At 39.9% G+C, this 20,551-nt stretch overlaps 1 protein-coding gene across 2 annotated transcripts in view; it reads right to left on the reverse strand.

The window, feature by feature from the left end:
• Nucleotides 1-20,551, reverse strand: part of sbf2 (SET binding factor 2) — an 85,489-nt gene that overhangs the window by 29,837 nt on the left and 35,101 nt on the right. For both annotated transcript variants that reach the window (XM_035682562.1, XM_035682561.1), the window contains exons 4-17: nt 19,732-19,866; nt 19,134-19,244; nt 17,859-17,964; nt 13,749-13,881; nt 11,997-12,105; nt 11,511-11,624; nt 11,093-11,170; nt 10,697-10,810; nt 9,712-9,840; nt 9,340-9,438; nt 9,007-9,211; nt 8,654-8,763; nt 7,704-7,853; nt 1,729-1,797 (exon numbers count right to left, since the gene is read on the reverse strand). In XM_035682562.1, the coding sequence (XP_035538455.1) occupies nt 1,729-1,797; nt 7,704-7,853; nt 8,654-8,763; nt 9,007-9,211; nt 9,340-9,438; nt 9,712-9,840; nt 10,697-10,810; nt 11,093-11,170; nt 11,511-11,624; nt 11,997-12,105; nt 13,749-13,881; nt 17,859-17,964; nt 19,134-19,244; nt 19,732-19,866 (1,662 nt within the window). The remainder of the gene's footprint in view (nt 1-1,728; nt 1,798-7,703; nt 7,854-8,653; nt 8,764-9,006; nt 9,212-9,339; nt 9,439-9,711; nt 9,841-10,696; nt 10,811-11,092; nt 11,171-11,510; nt 11,625-11,996; nt 12,106-13,748; nt 13,882-17,858; nt 17,965-19,133; nt 19,245-19,731; nt 19,867-20,551) is intronic.

A 20,551-nucleotide genomic window follows, 5' to 3' on the forward strand; every position in this document is an offset into this window, starting at 1 on the left:
GGCTCAGTTGCTCTCGCATTCTTGTCTGGTCAGCTTCAAGGACTGGTTGATCATTTACTGTATAGAGTATTCACAATTATTCGTAGAACACATAGCTACGGTAATGTATAAGCAACGGTTGAGCGGCCATGCTGGCAGAGGTCCATTGTATAAGTTTCATGTTACTAGAGAAGGTGGAGGATGGTGAAGGGCTTCTTTAAGACGAGATGGTATATTCTGGATATTTTAAATGCTTGTAACTGCTTGCTGTCTAAAGTCATTATGTGTCATTGCACATACTGTTACTACCGTACTTCTAAGGCTTCATTTTGTAATAATCAATGAGAAATTTCAGATTAAACATGTGAAACTGGGTATGATGGATCAATTTTAGGATATCAGCATCTTGTATCCCTTTCATTCCACACCCATGATGACAGCTGCTGGGATGCTCCATTACCAAGCTTTGTTTTTCTCACATTTTCACTGCATGATCCTTACGCCACTAAAGCCGAGATTACAGAATCATTTTGGCAGATTCCTGTCTGACCTCACTTTACTTTTCACCCTTTGGGTGAGGCAGAGCTCGAGCTTGTCACCAGTTCTAATCATCTGTAAATAACAAGGAAAAATCTGATGCATTCTCAAATTATTCTTCATTCTAATTAGCCATCGGTGCCAGACAAGAAGTCGTTTATAATCTTCTATCTAAAATAGTTGCAAACTACACATTGTGTAATAATTGTGACTGAGTTAATGGATATTTTTATGGAACAGAAATTGCTTTGTAGTGTCATATTCTTGTTACATGGTTCAACAAGCATGTACTAAGCTAAGAAACACTGACATTATTGAATGATTGTCGATACTGGTGGCCCTGATGAGAGACAAGAAAAACAACACGAGTTGCATCAGCCTGTGGCATGTGAACTGGATGAGTCATGTAGCGGTACAGAGTGGGCCAGGTCCCAGTTCAGCCCATCGGGGTATGGCACTGGTACCCAACCAAAAGCCAATGCGGACAGTTTTGTCTGTCCCCATAGCAACGAGCAAGCTGTGGGGACATAGTTGTGGTAAATAATGCAGCTACCCTGTGTTGATAATGTGGTTTGGAAACCAAACTCTCCTCTGTGTTTTGCTATGGAGGTTTTAACATGCTGATCTGTGCATGTACATGCTCAGGGATCAGCAAAGGACAAAGGTTGAGAAAGCTGTCCTTCCTCTGGCTATTCCCTGCCTACAACCTTCTCTACAGTGCAGTGTTAATGACAGCCTGACTGGTACTGACATTGATATTTGAGAGTAACACAAATCTGACAACAATATATTGGCAGATATTCCTTTTTTTTTTTTACATGAACACATAACACGTATAAACAATATTTATAAGAATCCCTTAAATTTGAAGGATTGGGGCCATGATATGTACTGGGGCAGACAACTTAAATTACCTCAAATATAGCTTCGGCATATTGTACTGACATTTCTTGTCACATTTCGGCCAACATGTACCCTGACACTGAAGTCTCTACAATAAGCTAATACTGACTGGCCGGGCCAATTTAACCTCTTTTAGCCTAGATTTTGATGTAGATATACAAGACTTCACTGTAGCTGTATCATCATAAATACTGTTTACACTACTTCTACTGAGTACCAGTATAACTGAGAGACATTGATTGTGAGTGACACTGTAGACAGAACAGAAGCATCAAATTGAATTGAATTCTTTTTAATTCAATTTCTTACCCGGTAAAATACTGTTGACAGGGGCAGCAGTGCAGCAGCCACTGTGTACTCCTCTGAGCTGGAGCAGTCCTGTGGGTAAAACAAACGGGAGACATGAGAGCAGGGCAGCACACAGCAGGAGACATGTTCCACAGCTCTGTGAACACCTTTTTTCACTGAAGCACAGATTTCAAACAGAGAGGTCACACACACTGGGGCCAGAGGGCAAACTCAGCTCAAGACAATTCTAAAGAAGAGCCATTTTGTTACTTATGTATTACTGAGATTTGCAATGAGACTTTGATTAATTGTGGTTGATGCACTGCTCTAAATTAGCAATGCAGGGTGGTAAAGAATCTATCTTCAGCAAATGTAACTTTCTGTTACATAAAGATACTCTGCACTGTTGAATGTCAGGGCAATGATCACAAAAAAGGTTCACTATTCACTCTGCTCTGCTCCACTATTGGGACATATGCTTTCAATAGCCTTATATAATCTCTGCCTTGACACAATAGTCAGAGCGCTCCAGTCTTCAATTTATTGGTAATTTTATGTTTCACATTCTTGAACTAGATTGCCATACAAGTCTCATTGAAGAAAATCGCAAGGCGTTGCACAAAATGCAGTCATTTTGGCTATAAAACGCTAAGTCCATTTATCAAGAAGCCACAACTAGCCAGAATGCAAATTCAATTTTATTTTTTATTTTGTTTTTTTAAAATCGGGGGAATAGTTGAAAACATTCCCTCTCTGACATTTACACACCATGCCAGAGTGTCTTTGTTTTTGGGATTATTTCAGGTCAAAGAGGCAGCGCTTAATGGTGCTTTCAAGAGAATGGAATTAAGATGAATAGTACATTAAGAGGCTTAGAGCAGGGGACTTATGGGCCCAAACAAACCTTTTTCTTACAGAGATCACAGAGAATGATGAGAACAGGAGAATAGGAGAAAAGGATGCGAGTTGGACTCAGCACTACACAGGAAATTAGTACTTATCTCTGGTAAGCTTTGTTGGGATTTATTTGTTGAGAATGGCCAGAGGAAACTTGATTTAAGACCATATACAAATAACAGCACTGGTCCTGACCTGATGCCGCACCTCATAACCCCTAAGTGGTACCTAACACCAAATGTTAAAAAACTAAATGTTTAAATGGCAAACATTTTGTTTTACCAAGTCTCTTATTTTAATGTCACGTGAAAATGCGAACATACAGAAACCTTAAGTTTGTGACTGAACATACTGTATACTGAATATACTAATTTTGGCGGGAGAGATAGGGAGAAGAGTGCTGCACTATCTGATAGTAGTCTGTAATGGGGGCCTCCGTTACCGCCATTCCTCCTCCTCCAAAAAGAAAAAACCACACACAAGAATGTACAGAGGGGAGAAAATGTAAAACACAAGTCCCACTGCTACACATGAAAGCCTGGCCCCCCGTCGACTAAGCAACATAGTTTCTGTTTTATTTTTCTTGTCGCAAGTGTTTTTCTTTGCAGTTATTTGGGCTGCGGTAAAATGTTCCAGCTTGGAGCGGCACCAAAGCATTGTTTACCAGCATCCTTAACACTGCGGCAGGTCACAGGGGTTCATGGACTCCATTAAAAATAGAACAACAAGTGGAAACGCACAGGCAGAAAAGTGTGAATAATTAACAAACAATTAACAACCAAGCATAATTCAAACAAAAAGAGTGAAGCTCAGCAATGCACGTCACTGGTTCTCAGAAACTGACGGCATTACATTTTAAAATTTCCGCACTAAAAAGGCTTTAGTCTTGCTGCAGATGATAACCTCAAAAGCTTTGTCCAGAGGCTACTTCAACTCGTCATATCTCACATAAAGTAGACATTATCAGGTTTACTTAAGCCACGTTTATTATCGCCGACAAACCTTCACCTTAATCTCCTTTAGGGAGACAGAGGGGCTAAGTGACAGCTGAAAAAAATTTGGAGGTCAACTAACAAAGCGAACAGATAAGCGGCGAAATCGGCAGCAGGCCTGAGATAAGACTGAATGAAAAGTGAAGCCAGAGAAGTAGCAGCATCAAATGAGAAACTTGACAAAAGGCTAGGCATATTATATTTAGGACTGAATAGATCCACATGGTGCAGGGTGGGAAAAATATGTTTATTATTTAAATATTATTTATTTGGCATTTCAAAAATGGAGGGACGGGAGAGTGTTGTGTATCCCCACATTTCTGTTTGCGAAGACACCCTGCTGTCTGCCTTTCCTCCAATTATTTACTGTATGTCTCACCATTTTTCCCCTTGAAGCTGCAGGAGCTATGATGGCTGCTATGATGACTAACACAGCTATTCTGTCTCAGACACGTATACAGTGAGCAAAAACAAGCGGCATGAGCATGTGACTGAAAAGCTAGAGGATGTGAACAAACAGTAGCTTCCTGTATGCTCCGGAGAATTTAGCACTATCCAGGAAAAGCTGTGAGATTAACTGATGCTTTAATGAGAATTTTATGGGTACCGACACATAAAAAATGTGTAACTCACAACACTTTTTACTGTTAATTGCGGCTTGAATCACTGATAGGAAGAGCAATAAGCCACATAGTTGACCTATGTGCTGTCCAGATGAGCAACAAACAGAGACGCCATAACGAGAGCATGAAATCTGATTAATGCAGATGTTTACCTGGACACACTGGTGGACATCCTAGAGAAACACTTATCTGAACATGGGAATGATACCCAGTTCAGATTCCCAGTGACCGTGTTACGCAAGTCAGTCCATCAAGGCCACTAAGGCAGACAGGGGCCATGTTCTCACAGCAAGAGACCAATTTATGATCTAAATAATGTAGAAATGTAGTGAAGTCATCTATTTACTATTAAAGGAGATGTTCAAAGTGATTAAAGCGCAGCAGGCAGCCTTTTGGCTCCATGGGGGGACGAAGGGTACAGACTCAGTCGGTAGGCACTCCAGTTCATTCAGCAGTCTGCGATTCAGACGGGGGACAGTACGATAAAGTGCCTTGTGCTTCCCAACGACATCTGTGGGTAACGTGCGTTCTCGCAACACTGTTCCACATCAGACGGTCAAGCTCAGGATCATGTGGAACTCATGGACTCCATGCTGTTGCGGCTGCTTCCCATGGACCTCCCGCCCTAATCCCCTCTCACAGTAAACTGCCATTCAGAGTGTGTTTTTGAGCACCATCGTGAGGCCCTCGGCCATGAGAGAGCAGAGCAGAGGGCTCATAATCCTATCTGACAGGAAATGGTTGGGATGCCAGGATACATCCACAGCAGGACTCATTCCCCCACATGGGGGAGGTTTACTTCTAAAAGCTGGAGCACTGACCAGTGTGCGCACACACACACACACACACAAAAACAAACAAACAAACAAATGTGCAATTAACTCAAACACCTTAATGAGCGTCGTTACTGTGTGTGACTCATGGAGGAAAAACGGCACAGATAACGTTTACAACAGATGTTCAAGCAGAAAAAAACGCGTCACTGTAAACTTTTTTTCCAGCCATCAACTCATTCCACAACGTATCAACTTTTTTTTTATGTATTACAACAAAAATGTAAAGAACGAAAAACAAATGAACAAGTACTGACAAGGTACAGTACCACCTGATTCTAATACTCTAACCTTTGGCCTGTTGTAAATTTTTGTATTACATATCGCTTCCTGCGGCTGAAACCTTTCAAAGGAAGAAACTGATTGCAACCAGACAACTGTCACTTAACTTGAAGTCGACGGTTAAACGATAAATGTTGTAATTGGCCTCATAATGATGATGTCATTGCAAATCAATGTGTGACATCAATTTGTATGCCAGAAATCCTAATGAGGCAACATGCTGTCATTGTACAAAGACCAAGCAACATTTTTTACAGAATAGGTCACTTTGGCTTTGTTAGGCACTGAAGGATCTTTTACACATACATACATACATACACACACACACACACACACACAGATTAATATCATTTTGGGGTTCTTGTGGCTGGGCGTTGAAAGAAAGGACAGCGTACAGAATATGAAAGTAATTACTGGCCCAGCAATTTACTATTTATATTCCTTTCACAGCTCATCTAACAAATCCCTAACAGTTGAGCTGAGACCAAGAAAAAAAAGCCAGGAACAAATGCTTGAAGTAAGAAGTAAGAGAAGAAATGACAAACAATGCACAGCAAAATCTAAGAAAACAAACAGGAAGCCATCAGAGAAAGGCTGACTACATCAAATTCCATGTTTTGGTTAAAACATCAAATCTCTTCTCCATGTGTGAAATTATTACTTTTTTCCACATGTGTGACTATGGATCGTTGTCAACAGCATGTCAGAGGAAATCGAGGGAATCTGATAACTTTCTGTAACTTATGGTGATAAAATGTAGATTTTAGTCTATAATAAAAGTTAGGTAACACAGATTGATTTAATCTACAGCAGACTGCATCTGCATATTTCCAGGTGTGGATGACACTTACCTCTTTTACATAAAAATCACTCATCTATTCCAACACAAGCGAACACATCAGGATCTCATTTAATACAAAGAAAGGCTGTCAGCTATGTCCACAATAATTAGATATTGAAAAAGTAACCAACTTTGCATCAATTTAGACATAACATATAATTCAATTCTTGCTTAATGAGGCCATTTTCCACTTTTTGTCATTTCAACAAATCCACATCACTGACAAACTACTGTCAGCAGCATAAAGTTCATCTCTGCTCCTGAAAAGACGGAGATTAAGTAAATGACGCAACAAGCTCTTCTTTTCACATCTTCCTGCATGCCTGGAAAGACATTAATGACTAACAAATCAGTAGCCTTTGTCATGCAGACATTATGCTGGCCAAGCTCATCAATGCTGCACTCATTCTGTCCTGCTGTAACTGTGGAGCAAATAACACGTCAAATGACCTTGCATGTCCCTGGCCCAGGCAGATGGTGGGATTAATTGTCTTTCTATTATTTGTGGGGAAAAAGGAATGACTGGAATCTAAACCCACTCCATAAAAGTTGTACTCTGCGAGGACTGCTTAAAATTATTAAAATGCCTGTAAAAGGCTGATTCAAGGCAGTAAAACACGAGGAACTACCAATAAAGACCCGGCTGCTCTGCTTGAGTGAAGCCTCACTGACTTTTTATGAGCTGCACAAAAACCTTACTTACTCACTTTGACAAGTAGCTGAGGCATGAGGGCACCAGGACGAGACAAACACATTATCTGATAAACAATGACAAGCATTGTTGGGACACACTGCCAGACCGTTGTAAACAAACACTAACTAGAGAGTAAAGAGGAAAAAAGGTTGAAGAGGAGGGAGAGGCTTGTGCTATACATTGTGCATGTGTACTACTGTCCTACTTACACACTGCTTTTAGTTAAATTAGTAACTAGTTGCCCTTTGGTATGAGTTTTAGATATTACTTTGATCATAATCTAATTTGTAAATTCCCTAATTTTTAATTTGTGATTGTTTTAGTCAACTCCTGAGATCAGTTTTGGTCTACTGGCAATGAAGTTTAATTGAATTACTCTTAATTTAACAATAATCATGTTATGTTGTTATCATAAGAATAACACACTGGTCTGAAAAGAGATTCACATTCCCACTGCTCCACAAAAATAAAGGTCAAATTCCTATTTGGAGCAGAATTCCAAAAAGTTAAAAATATATAAAAAGTTTTATGTTCCATCAGCAGACTAAAATACTAAATAAAAAAAATAAAAATAATGAAACCCATTTCATTCAAAAGTAAACAAAAATATAGTGTTACTGATGTATGATGCAATTTCAGTGAATGTTGCATAATGAGGTTAGAAACAGATTGTAGTAAATGTAGTTTTCAGTTCATGATCAAAGTTATTATCAGTTTATTTTTGATCAACTAGCAGATTAGTTGACTGATTGTATATCAAGATCTTGACGTTACAAGAGAAGTCATCAGTTTACAGTACAGATGGGATGTCTCTGAGGTCGTTTCACGACTTACCTGGAGGGCACAGTTCATCATACGAATGATGTAGTCAAACTGTTGGTGGTCCATTATGGCGCGGTTCTGCTGAACGTGCAGACTCAGTTCCTCAGTCAGACACTGGCGAGCTGCTTTGCCTTTCAGTGCGCGCAGTGCAGCCGGCAGCGTCTGTCAAGAAAGGTGGATAAAACAAAACATAACCTGTAAATAAAGCGACAAGAGAGGCTGAGTAGAGATAGAGAGAGAACACAATTGACAATTTGTGATTTTGCTTCTTGAGATTTTCAGGCTTTTTGAGAAAGCAGATCCTTTGCGTTTTGAAATATTAATAATTTGATTTTGATTCACTGCTTACAGCAACACTATGTTCCAACACAGTACTTCCAGCTACTTCGATGTACTCTATGGTCGATGGTGTTCACACTGATCATTTGGGAGCGAAGGCTTTACAGGCTCATTGGGGGTTCAGAAGGATGCAAGCTATGCATTCTTACATTTGTTCAGAGACGCAGGCTTGGATTACAAAACGCCAATATAAAGCCAGTGGGATACATAAAGTAACTGGCAATCATCCCATCTGAAACACACTGGATGTATATTGGGCAGAATTTTTCACCTACGACCTCACATACATGGGGCCACAACGAAGGAAAACCCACGCAGACGTTTTTGCAGAAGAAAACACAAGAGACAGGAACTAATTAACTTCTGTGTTAAAACTAAAATTATTGCTTTGCAAAGCAAAATATCAAACACGGATTCAGAGTGTGTTTGATTACAGGCCCCGATCTATTTCTGTACTGGAGTGTCTGTGTGCCAGCTGGGAGATATTAGCGTGATGAATGTGAGGAAAACTACAGCTCCATAACAGCCTGCTGGACGGGTGCAACACTAAGGGCAGATGCCTCCAGTTAATGATCTTGTTTAAAGGTTGATTAGCTCCCCTGGTGAAAGACATTGTGCATCACCTTTTCAGTCTCCAGGGTCTTGTTGTCAAAGATGAAAGAAATGCAGCTCCGCACAACCTCCAGCCTGCGAGCGCTGTTAAACACGGAGCCAGTCTTACCCATAATGGACACTGGAATACAACAGGACATAAAAGGAGAGGAATCATTGCAGGTTAACACTACAGCTGCAAACATCTGAGCATTTTTTACATATCATAATCTTCTGTAGACATCACTTAAATCAGTTAAATCTGTCACTTTGTGAGAGATTTAATATTAACAAAACCATGCAGGTATGTAAAGAATTCCAGTGAATGTTCACATCATCACAGCAGAGTGTACTGTACGTTACAGCAGTTTAAATTTGGCCATACCAACGGGTGGTCCGGCAGGTACAACACACTTTCTCTCAGTTCGTGTAGAAAGAGGTACGCTGCTGTGTTTTGCCACAGCCTCCTGCAGCATTTTCTCCACCTTTCCGTCATCCAACAGGGGGAAGGGTACCTGGTGAACCCGCAGGTGGGATCCTTCTGATGGCCGAGGCACTTTCTGGAATGCCATGTGGGGGTTGGGGTTCTCCTACAGAGCACATGCCAGGGAATGACATGTATTAGTAGGATTAACAGACAATAGATATACAGTAAAACATATGTAGAATATGCTAAAATGAGACATCAAAAGAGATATTTATCTATGTGAAGTCTTACATTTCTGTATAGCTGCTCAGAGAGCTCCCTGATGTGCTTCTGCAGCTTGGCATGGCTGATCTCCTCTTCCTTAAAGCTGTCAATGTCCAAGGCCACCAGCTACAAATCACACAACCAATATATAAGCAGTATTATTTAACTATAAAAGGGGGTGGATAATCCAGTTGAATACATTCTGAACAGTGTTCCTGCAGCAGTCAGTCGTTACTTATAGTGAGCTTGTTAAACAGATTAAGTATCGTCCGTATGTGACCAGTCCACAATAAAAAGCTTTTATTGTGAAAAAAAGTCTGTGTATGAACTTCTCCATTTATATTTATAAAGTGAAGGGTAATAAAGTTGAGCCTTAAGTGGAGCATCATGGTACAGTACCTCATCAAAGAGATCGCAGGCTCTGTAAGGCGGACCTCTCTCTGAGACGAAGCCAGCGAAGGCCATGCCATCCAAAACCTTGGTCAGAAAATCATTCTCAATGAGGCCTCGCTGGCCCAGGAAGGCAGTCTGGATAATGTCAGAATTAGAGCAGTTACAATCCGGCACAGATGGGAGTAATGTAATATTCTTCATATGTACATACAGAAAAAACAAGAATAGCGATCACAGCCATTTTTAGAATAAGATTACAAAATCTTCTAACTAAAAAATCTTTGCAAGATGGACTGAGACCAGCATCTTTTATTGTTGAAATCATGGATAAGTTCTTCAGCATGTACAAAAAAGGGAAATAAATCTAGTTATAAATGACTACATGCAAATGAATTTAATTTACTTTACACATAATTATTTGTGCTTGTGGGTACAAGAGATAAAACAGTTCACTCAAGCCTTCCCCACTCAGCGATTCCAGGCGAATAAGCAGAGCGTTTGTTTATAATGTGATCCATGTGGGGTACTTTGAGGATGATGTGCTGTGGGGTTACCACGGAGACACCACAGACACGAACAAACAAAATCCCCGGCACAAAACAAAAATGTAAACCTAATACATTTCATATGGCTCATTGCCGGGCTTTGCCCAAGGTTACGGGATTGTGTCCGGAACTTGCATAAACAGAAGGATAGCATCATGAAAGAGTCATGGAGCCTCTACAACACATTTAAAACAACATGCATACTCACACAAACACACACTCTATGCACCCCTGACATGTTTATCTGTCAGGTCTTTACGTGTAATTCCACCCTCACTGCTGGACTCCAGCTAAAAACATTCTTGGCAGATTAAAAGAACAATGTGTTTGCTGAGTAGCAATTGCTAAAGGAGTTTAACCTTAGGTCACATATTGGAAAATAGGGTTGCTGTTTTGTTTTTTTTGCAAAATTCAGCAATGGGAATTCCATTATGTCCTTATCTTACCTTGTGAAAGTGAATAACAGGTTCAGAGTGGATGCGGATGAGCTGCAGGCAAGACCTGTAGCCCTGGAAGAGTTGTGCAAACAGCCTGAGAAAGACGGCCCTCACCTCCTTGTCCTGGAACACACACACACACACCAACATGACTCATCAAATAACTATGCCACAAAAGCAATCTGATAAATTAATTATACAGCAGATGTTATCTATCTTAAAGGTTACCGTAAGTTAGTGCCCTCACTCCCAGGCTAACCCTTTAGCAATAACAGACTTTGCCTGATGAAGGCAATCATGTCCTCCTCATGAGGGAGGAGGAGGACACTCCTTACAGTGAGACACCCTGATGATCATAAATGAATGAATGTATGGAGGGTACGTGATAGCGAGAGGCTGACTTACCAACAACTTGAGGTTAGAGGGTGCAGTGCGAGGTGGAGGGAACGCATTGTCTGCTATCTCCAGATCGGGGTGCAAAACCTATTAAGAATAAATCGAATCAGATCTATTTTGCTTTCAAGCATTTCTAGAACAACTTTTTAATAAGTGAAACAGCCTCATAAGTTACAGCAAACCTTGGAAAAGTATCACATCATTTAACTGAGAAAATAAAGTTAGTAAATAAAACAACAATTTTACCAACAGTTTGAGCATAACAATCAAATAATTACTTTCTAAATATCCAATGTCTGTATTTGTGTTTTTCTGTGTGAAAGACGGACCAACAGACATGTATACAGGCGCTAATTAAGGACATGTTGTAAATGAATGAGTTTGTGTACAGATGCACCTGTATGTGTGCGTGTCTGCTTGTGCTTACCAGAGACAGGGCCGTTTGTGTTAGGTGTAACACTGGTTCAGGGAGCACAGACAAGTGGATACACTCAGGAATCTTTATTGTTCCTCCATCCAGGTCAGCAATAATAACATCCAACTGGTGAACACACATAAAAACACTCACAGGTCAGGTGGTTTGACTGCAGCTGGAGGGAGTACTGCGAGGAACAACACGCGTGCCTGACGAGGTTCAGCCGAAACCAACTAAATAAACATCTTGTCGAAGGGCAGACCGCTTAATCTTCATGTGCAACCGAAGGACTTCTTGGATCAGAACTGGTTTGGTCAGTAGAAAGTACTAAAATGTCACAATGCATCTTCCCTTTTAGGACAACAAAATAAACTCTAAAAGACTCCAATATTTGTTAATGATTCACAGGTGTCTGAAAGCTTTCAACAATTTATGATCCTCAAGTTCTGCATGCAAGTTAGAGAGATTTCTGGATGCCTGTGACACATCTGCACTCACCAGATCCTGGATTTCAGTCTGAAACATGGAGTGCACCCCGATGATGAAGGGAGTGGGTGAGCTCAACACCTCCAGCAGCCGCGAGGGCAGAATAGGGATGTATGGGTAACTGAAACAGTGAATAAACACGATATGTACAATATGAGGAAAAAGACAGATAAGGAAGAATTGAGAAATGCGTGGGCAACTGAGAGCTAAATGTATACTTCCCAGCAGGGAATTAATGGTTTTGATGTCCGTTTATACAATACTCAAATGCATTTACTTTCGCAGCAAGTGATAAGAGAGCAGATAAAATTAGAAAACAACCTGGTATTCAAAGGAATGTCATAAATTTTGCAATGATATAATTTACAAGCATGGGAAATGATCATCATCTACCAGAAACAGAGTGACACAGGATATGTAAACGAAACATTGAAAAAGAGAATCAATAATGAGGGAATGATTGCCAAGCAGGTCGATGGATTCATACTTCATTTCACTACAACAGTCAGATAATCTTATAAATGTGTACTACTTATCTTACTCATCATGACCAGGATTATGTACCACTCACCTGTTACTACAGAAGGGCTTGTTGTCAGCTTAGTGTATTTAATTTAAATTTTAGAATGGCACATATATGAGTTATATTACGTATATTTAGTCAAGACAGGCAAATGAACCATTCATTATTATTCATTGTTATTCTTAAAATTTGGTTGCGCTGTGAGCAGATAAGGGAAAGTGACACTCTGGTGATATACTTAGATACTGGGGCATCTGTGGTTTGGGAGGTAGAGTGGGTTGTTCATTAGGTGCAGGGTTGATGACTCGATCCCCAGCTCCTGCCCACATCATTGTGGGCAACATACTGAACATTAGAGGACATAAACAGAGCCTTGCATGACAGTTTGCCGCCACTGGTGTGTGTGAACGAGTGGAAGAGAGGGCTTTCTCTTATAGACTTGCTTATATGCGACGTTGTCTATTTACTTTATTCTATTTATTTGGATTGATTTCTGTATTTTCTATTCTGCTCTTACTTTTACATTTATGTTTGTATTTAATTACATTTAGATGTTTAATGGGTATCACTTCCACTGCTACTTGCCTCTATTTGACCTCACTGTTGGCTCACTGTTGTTATATTGCATTCTGAGTATTCTGTTCTAGCTTTGTCTATATAAATAAAGATATTATTATTAACACTCACACCACACTAACAGCACATGCATGTTTTCATTAACATTTTACAGGCCTTTTTTTAATGGAAGACATTTTGTTTTGTTGTTTTATGTCTCAAGAGATGAATCAGTGGACAAGGAACTGCAGGTGTTTTGAAGCGTAATGCAGCCATGTTGAGGTCTGGAGTAATTTGAAAGATTTTACACCGAGAAAGAAAAAAAAAAAAAGACTACTTCTCCTTAAAATCCCTCAAAGATTAGTCTCACAAGAAAGATAGTAATGTACAAATGTATTATAAAAAGGGAAGGAAGTGAATCACTGTACAAGTGAAAGGCACTCAATTCTAAAAGGGAGTGGAAAATTTGAAGTTAGTTAATATACAAGGTTAAGCAAGGTAAAATTTTGTGATCTTAAATAGTAATCTTATCCCGTAAATATGCCGGTTTCTGGAACTGAATACAATGATGCACAAAGTTAATCATCAATCGAATCACAAGCTAAGGAACTCATGACACCAGCCATGGTGTTAGTGGAAACTCACATGAGAATTTTTCCCATCCCCGGGGTCAAACACTTACTTACCTGTATTTAAGAGGAAACATGAGGGCTTCCAGGGCACGACATGCCTCTCCGAGCCTCTGGTAACTGGTGGAGTGGAACAAAACCTTGTGTTCTGTCAGAACCGCACAAAACAGGCTTAGAACATTTTGGATTCCTGGAACGAGAAAACAACAGAGAACGAAAATGAATGAGGTATTTGTTGGAATGTGACTGCCACATTGTTCCAGATCATTCATCAAACATTCGTGGCTATTTGTGGACACAGATTAGAAACACACAATATTCATTAGGGAGTTCAGTTCGTATCCATAACAGCTTCAAGACAGTTTACTGCAATTCAAACCGTACAAAATTCTGTAGAATTTTAGCAATGCTACGCAGACCATTCATGCTAAGCTTAATATAGAAGGTTGTTGTGTTATGCACTGGATGGCAATGTTTGTGTACTGTACTAATCTCACTTTGAAGATGCTGGAGTGCTGGGGATGATGCTGCATGACTCCACAATCTGTGGAGTTGATTCAAATCTGATTTCAACTGTGAAACTGAAATGCACCACTTCCTATGCAGCACCAAGAAGGCTGAGCTGTGTTGGTTCTTTGGCGTCTCACTTTATTTCACAAGAGAGCATTAATTTGTCTGCACAGGCTACTGCAGCCTCACTGGTCTATTGAATAAACTGTATGTTTAAATGTAAATTATGGCTCTACAGTGTGTCTTTGTCTGTGGTAGGCAGAGGTGGCCAAAGGACACACATTCTTTACTCGAGTAGAAGTACAGATAGTTGTGTAAAAAAGATGCTGGTAAAAGTAGAAATAGGTATTTCAACTGGCTGTTTCTGTGCAAAGCTAACCATCGTTTATATCTTATCACGTCTGTCATGTGTGATATGCACGATGTTGGGTAGGCATGCAATAATGCAACAATGCAAAAAAAGAGAGAAAAAACTTCCCACCTCTGCTGGTAGGTGAGCACTGCACTGTCAAATACATGTGGGCAGAAATATTGAGCAAACTATGGACTAGAGCAATATTTAAGAAGTTACGAGGAAAAGAACAGTTTATATAAGTAATTTTTCTCTTGCAACATTGTTCTTGATTTGCAATTTCAGGGCGTTTCTCCGTCACAAAGTTACTTTGGTGTTGCAATCTCAATTGTGGCTTAATATAAAATAAAAGAGCTGAGGAGTGGATGAAAACAACTGCCAGAATAACAGTTCACTGCACATAATCTGCATGGTGGCCACTGTTTATTTAAGCCATGTAACCTACTGTCCCATGATGAGAAAAACAAAACATTTCCACATCTAAATGGGACAGTTTATATTAAACACTGAATATAAACCTATAGGGACACTCATCTCTGAAAAACAAAAGGAAATGACACACTCTCATACAGTATAAATAATATTTCAAATACCGATGTGACAATCAGGAAGAATTCTAAGTTTACAGTTCCTGTTATTGTTTCCTATCAAGCAACTGACAGACCAATTCATCACACATTGAAGTGATAAAGAAAGAGGAACACTGGCAGACAGACATAGCCGCGCCACTGGGGGCGCTGAGTCTGGAAGTCTGGCTGCCTGAGCGGAGCTCTTCAGTGATAAACAGGAAACTGAACACGAGCCTCAACAACATTTGAGTTTAAAAGTTGAACAGGCTTTTAAAACCAAATGACTGTTTGAGCTGTTTCATCTTTTTGAGACACTGTGGGTCCAAATGCTGTAAAATGTTATTTTGTATAACACTTTCTTCTATCAAAAGAGTTGCAGAAGAGCGCTCATTTGACCACCCTATTAAAGGCTCCGATTTCATAATTACATCTCAGATTCAGGTGTTTACTTATCTTATGGAAACAGCGACACACTTCCGAACCCTAAATAAGAAGTGACAGCAACATCCCCGGACAACAGAAGAGACAAAGGCAACAAACAACAAACAGCAGGGTTGTTGATGGCCGGTTTTATCTCACCCCCGGGGGAATGGACTTCCTGCGCAGAGCGACATGTTTAACACACATTCCTCTCTGGTGACTCTGTGACCTGTACACACAGACCGATGTGCCGACCTGCCTGCCTGTACAGCTTCTAGCCATTCCTCATATGGACACAAGGATGAACTAATAAGTAGAAACGATGCACTTGTTCTCTCTGCTTACGTGTAGCCGGGTCAGCTGACTTCAGCTCAATCAGGGAGTTTTAAAGGCGGAGGAATGATTAACTCGGCCAAAGTCACTTAAACTCCGTATGCCATGAGGGCTTAACTCTCAATCAATCATCAATCAAATCAATCAAATCAATCATTCCTGCATACATTTGTCATGCTACACGATCAAAATCAAACATCATATTTAACAGTTAATCAAAGTGGGATTAACAGGAAAAACAATCTTCTACTTGTTGCTACAACAGCAGGAGGACTGACGACAGATAACTGCACACTTTGTCCCCTGTGCGTGGTCTGTATGGTCAGAAGACAGACTGAGCAATTACATGTCTATGGTCCTACATTGAAGATTACAGTCATTATTAAAGGAATAGTTCAACAATTTGGGAAATCCAATTAATATTATATTATTATTAATAATATATCCTTTAATCTGTACACAAGTGTAAAAAAGAGAGGTTGTGGTTTTAGGCCTAGATGTTTCCCTGTGTTTCTAGTCTTTATGCTAAGCTAAGTTAACCATCTGGCTGTAGCCTTATATTTAGTTAACAAACATGAGTGGCATTGATTTCCTCATCTAAGTCTTAGCAACTGTGCTATTACTCACAGCACAACAACACTTTATACTTCTAACGTGACTTTAACATTAATAATTATAATTTTAACAATAAGTCACACATTGAGCACCTTTCTAACACACATTAATTGTGGCCCTGTAGCTGTCTCGAGGACAATTAGCACTGCATAATGTAATTTACTGATTAATGGAAACAGGCTTACGAGGACTGAACGGCCACTGCTGGGTATAATATCAAGATTGCTTTGTTTTGTATATCCAGATTGGCTACAAATGCATGACTTCCACATAACCTTGATCACATGTGTATCGTGCAAATACCCCCCATGTGCATGTTCACCATTCTGTCCAAACAAACAGAGGATGGTGTGAATACACTCAGGAAATAAAACCCACTCTGTTTTGAAGCACATTCTTCTAATCAAATGAGGCTAAATGATGGCCAACTTTCCATTACAAATCAAATTTCAGGTGAATAATATTTAATTTCCCCCTCAGCTCTCACAGAGAAGAGAATTGCAAAAAGTGAACTATGCCTGATTCTTCCAGAGTGACTTGAAAGTCTAAAAATATAATTATTATTATAATGATTATTATTAATAATATAATTATTGCATTACAGCTCAGTTTATGAGTTATTACAAACCTCTATTGTCAAAGGCTGAGGAAAGTGATAGGTACACTGATCAAACACAGCTGAACTACACAATGAATGAGTCACGGTGAATCAGGCATATTGTATCTTTACCATAGCACGTATTGCCCGTGCTAAGCATTTACAGTCTGACCCGTTAACATATTGAGTAAACACAGCAACGTGAAACCAGTAAAGTGCATCAAATCTTCATCATGTGCTCGTTCTAGCCCAGACAAAATTACAGAAACACTGATGGGACAAAGCCCACCATAATCTTGCCTGAGACACAGTAGACAAAGTAAGTGTAGAATTAATCCAACTTCTTAATGGCTCATTGCAAAAGTTTCCTGGTCCTACATAGCTGAAGTTTACCACCATGTGATGGGAAAAGTACAACTGAGCCTCTAACAATCTGATGCAAGACTCAATGAATGTAAAATATGTCACACACATTAAGCAGCTTTATTAAAGCAAAGAAAACTAATGATGAATAATGCCAGTAATATGATAAAGACAAATGTTCTTTATTTATAACAACCTTAAATGTCTTAAAACGTGATGGGATGTTTTGTGAACGTGACACCCTGCAGCAGGAAACTATTGTTCATTCAGAAGGATTTACGTTAATAACAAATAAAATAAATGACACAGAGTTACTAACAAGTCATGGTCTGACTCATGGAGTCTCTTCCTGTCTTGTAATCTTCCTGATTACAAATTGGTAGTTATTAAAAGGTGCCTGGACTCACCCAGCTGCTGGAAGAGCAAAGCAACACTTTTGGATGTGACAGGCAATGTGTCGTTCAGAGGCGTCTGAATGAGCTGCCTGTCTCCTGCTCCCAGGCTAAACAGCTTCTGTAAAGAAAAACAAAAGTAGTAAAGGTCAGAAAACAGGCATGGAAAGTTTCTACGGCCATCGTGTTTACAGGCACAAGCATGTCATCCATTAGGATTTATGAGTGTACTGTGGCTGTATCAAATAAAGAAGACACATGCTATTCAGTGCTATACAGACACTGCAGCTGCAGGACTGAATTATTCATTTGAATGGGTTTGATTGATAAAGATCCTCAATTAGATGTTCACCAAAATATGACCGATGCAGGACACAGTTGCAGCAATATCACTCTCTTATCACGCTTCTAAAAAGATCCTTAAATTTAAAAAATATATTAAAAACATATGTCTATAGTATGTATCTGAAATAATTGGTCAAACTGTTTATGTAACAGTGAAAAGTGGTTGGTAGAGACCTTTAAGATGTAGAAAATAAAAGGTTCATCATACAATTCTTGTCATACCTGTATGTTTAACTAGGTGCTATTTTGACAAATGGGTCTGTTCCACTGCTGAGGTTTTGCATAAAGGCAGACTGACTTGGGATTTGTAGTGGCGTCTCGATGGGGGACAGGCCAAATTCTTTCCTCTTACAGCACATGGTTTAAAACAAAAGATGATTTTTATCTCAGTGATGAGGATTTTTACCCAGTGGCAGTAGTACATGCACAGTAATTTTCCAATATGACTGAGACACATTTAGTTCCAGTTTTTTTTTTTTCTTTTTTTTTTTATTGCCTGTAATCTATTGCACTGCATTATAACCTCACCTTCTGACATTTGGCAGCCAAACTTCAGCAAACAAAATACTAAGTAATGAGGGACATTTTAAATATATATTCCCCTAAACTGTTATAAACACAGTTTAAGACCTGCTGTCTTTTTCACTTCTCTAGGTTGAAGTATTTTGCTCCGAGTAACATGACGAAATGTATTAGAAAAATTACTGCCTGTGGCTGAACAACAATCTCTGGCACCATCTAAACACGACATTCCTGATTGGCTGCACAGCTAACATAAATCATTTTAGTAGTTGCACCATTGAGCCTCTGCCTCAGAGTCAAACAGGATAGACTTAAACCTTGTCTAGCCCCTTGTCTGGTCTGGATCTGTGAAGATCAGGCCAGCAGCATAACAGTGAGGTGCTCTGCAGACTTTAGGTGTGCTTCATCTCAGTTGAGACTTACCTGGGATCCACCAGCGACAGGAACCTGGAATGTAAAGAGGTTGGCCACCAGACCCTCTAAAGGGAAACTCAGGCTATCGATGTAAACCGTGTAGATCAGACCCAAGCACCCCTGGAAGGACAACATGTAAAATACAAGTAAAACATTACATACCGACATACAGAGGATAACTCATTAATATTGCAGCTCATGGTGACCCTTTAACATTTGAGCTATAAAACAAAAAATATTGTGCTTTTGATTAGTCTGTGGCATTTAGGTAATGTTTCACAGCACAGTTTATTCTAACAGCATATAGGAACAGAAGAACCTATTAACAGGAATAGCAAGGCTGACCGTGAGTCTGCAAAACCTACGATCAACTCAGTCTGTAATGAAAAGATCAGAGGTGCTTATATGTCTATGTCTCATTTACTTCACTGAAGTGCGTGCAATGCGCTTAAGCAAACTCGGGCCTATTCTGCACAGTACAAAGCAGATTAGCGTCATCTCAGAGCTGCAAGATGAAAGCACTGATTTGACAAAAATTCAGAGTATTCCTGAACAAGACAAAAAAAATATTTTTTAATCAAGATTTAATCATATGGTGTCTTATTACCCGGAATATTTCAGGATAATCCAGCCTGGACACGAGAATGAGACTTTTTGGTGCAAACACTTGAGCTGGCTGGATCAGGCCATCCTCCTCTGCCTCCTCATCTTCATCTCCATCAGCCTCAATACTCTTTGATCCCTGAAACATAAAAAAAAAGAAGCTATTTCAGTTGAAGAGTTCAACACAGTGCCATGGACTACAGACCTTGAACTGTACTGTAGAGCATGCCAGCACTGCTGAGCTCCTACTTTAGCTTGTGAATACATCATGTGCCTCAAACTCATCCCATTGTCCAGAACGTGCCTGGCATGTACTACACATCACATGTGTTGCACATTCTCCGGGGAAAAATAACTAATGTGCCAAAAACATAAAGAGTTTATGGATGGACACCCAACTTCTAACACTTTTCATTTGAGGGGTGTGTGAAAGTAGAAGTAGTGGAAACAGTATTCCTTCTGTATTCAATTCAATTCAATTTGTATGGTTTGTTAGTAGCGGGCCCGAAATTCGTATAAGCAGGAAGTGATCTCAGACACTTTTCAGAATAGACCCAGTCTAGAGCCGGAGAGCTGCGGCTGTATACAAAACAGTTGTACAGGCAGGCACCCGAAGCGCGAGGTACCACCATGAGAGCACTTCGGCGACGGGTGGCAAGGAAAACTGCCTGGTTTAACGGGCAGGAAAGCTCGGACAAGAACCTGTCGGTCTAGGATCTGGGTCATCTGCCTTACAGGTTCGGGGGAGAAATGAGGAGGCAGAGAGAGAGGAGAGAGAACAGGAGAGAGACCCCCAAGAGAGACAAACAGACTGTACACGGCAA

This window comes from Morone saxatilis, unplaced genomic scaffold (assembly GCF_004916995.1).
Source record: "Morone saxatilis isolate NCDOM2014 unplaced genomic scaffold, NCSU_SB_2.0 Contig11, whole genome shotgun sequence".
NCBI classification, from domain to species: Eukaryota; Metazoa; Chordata; class Actinopteri; family Moronidae; genus Morone; species Morone saxatilis.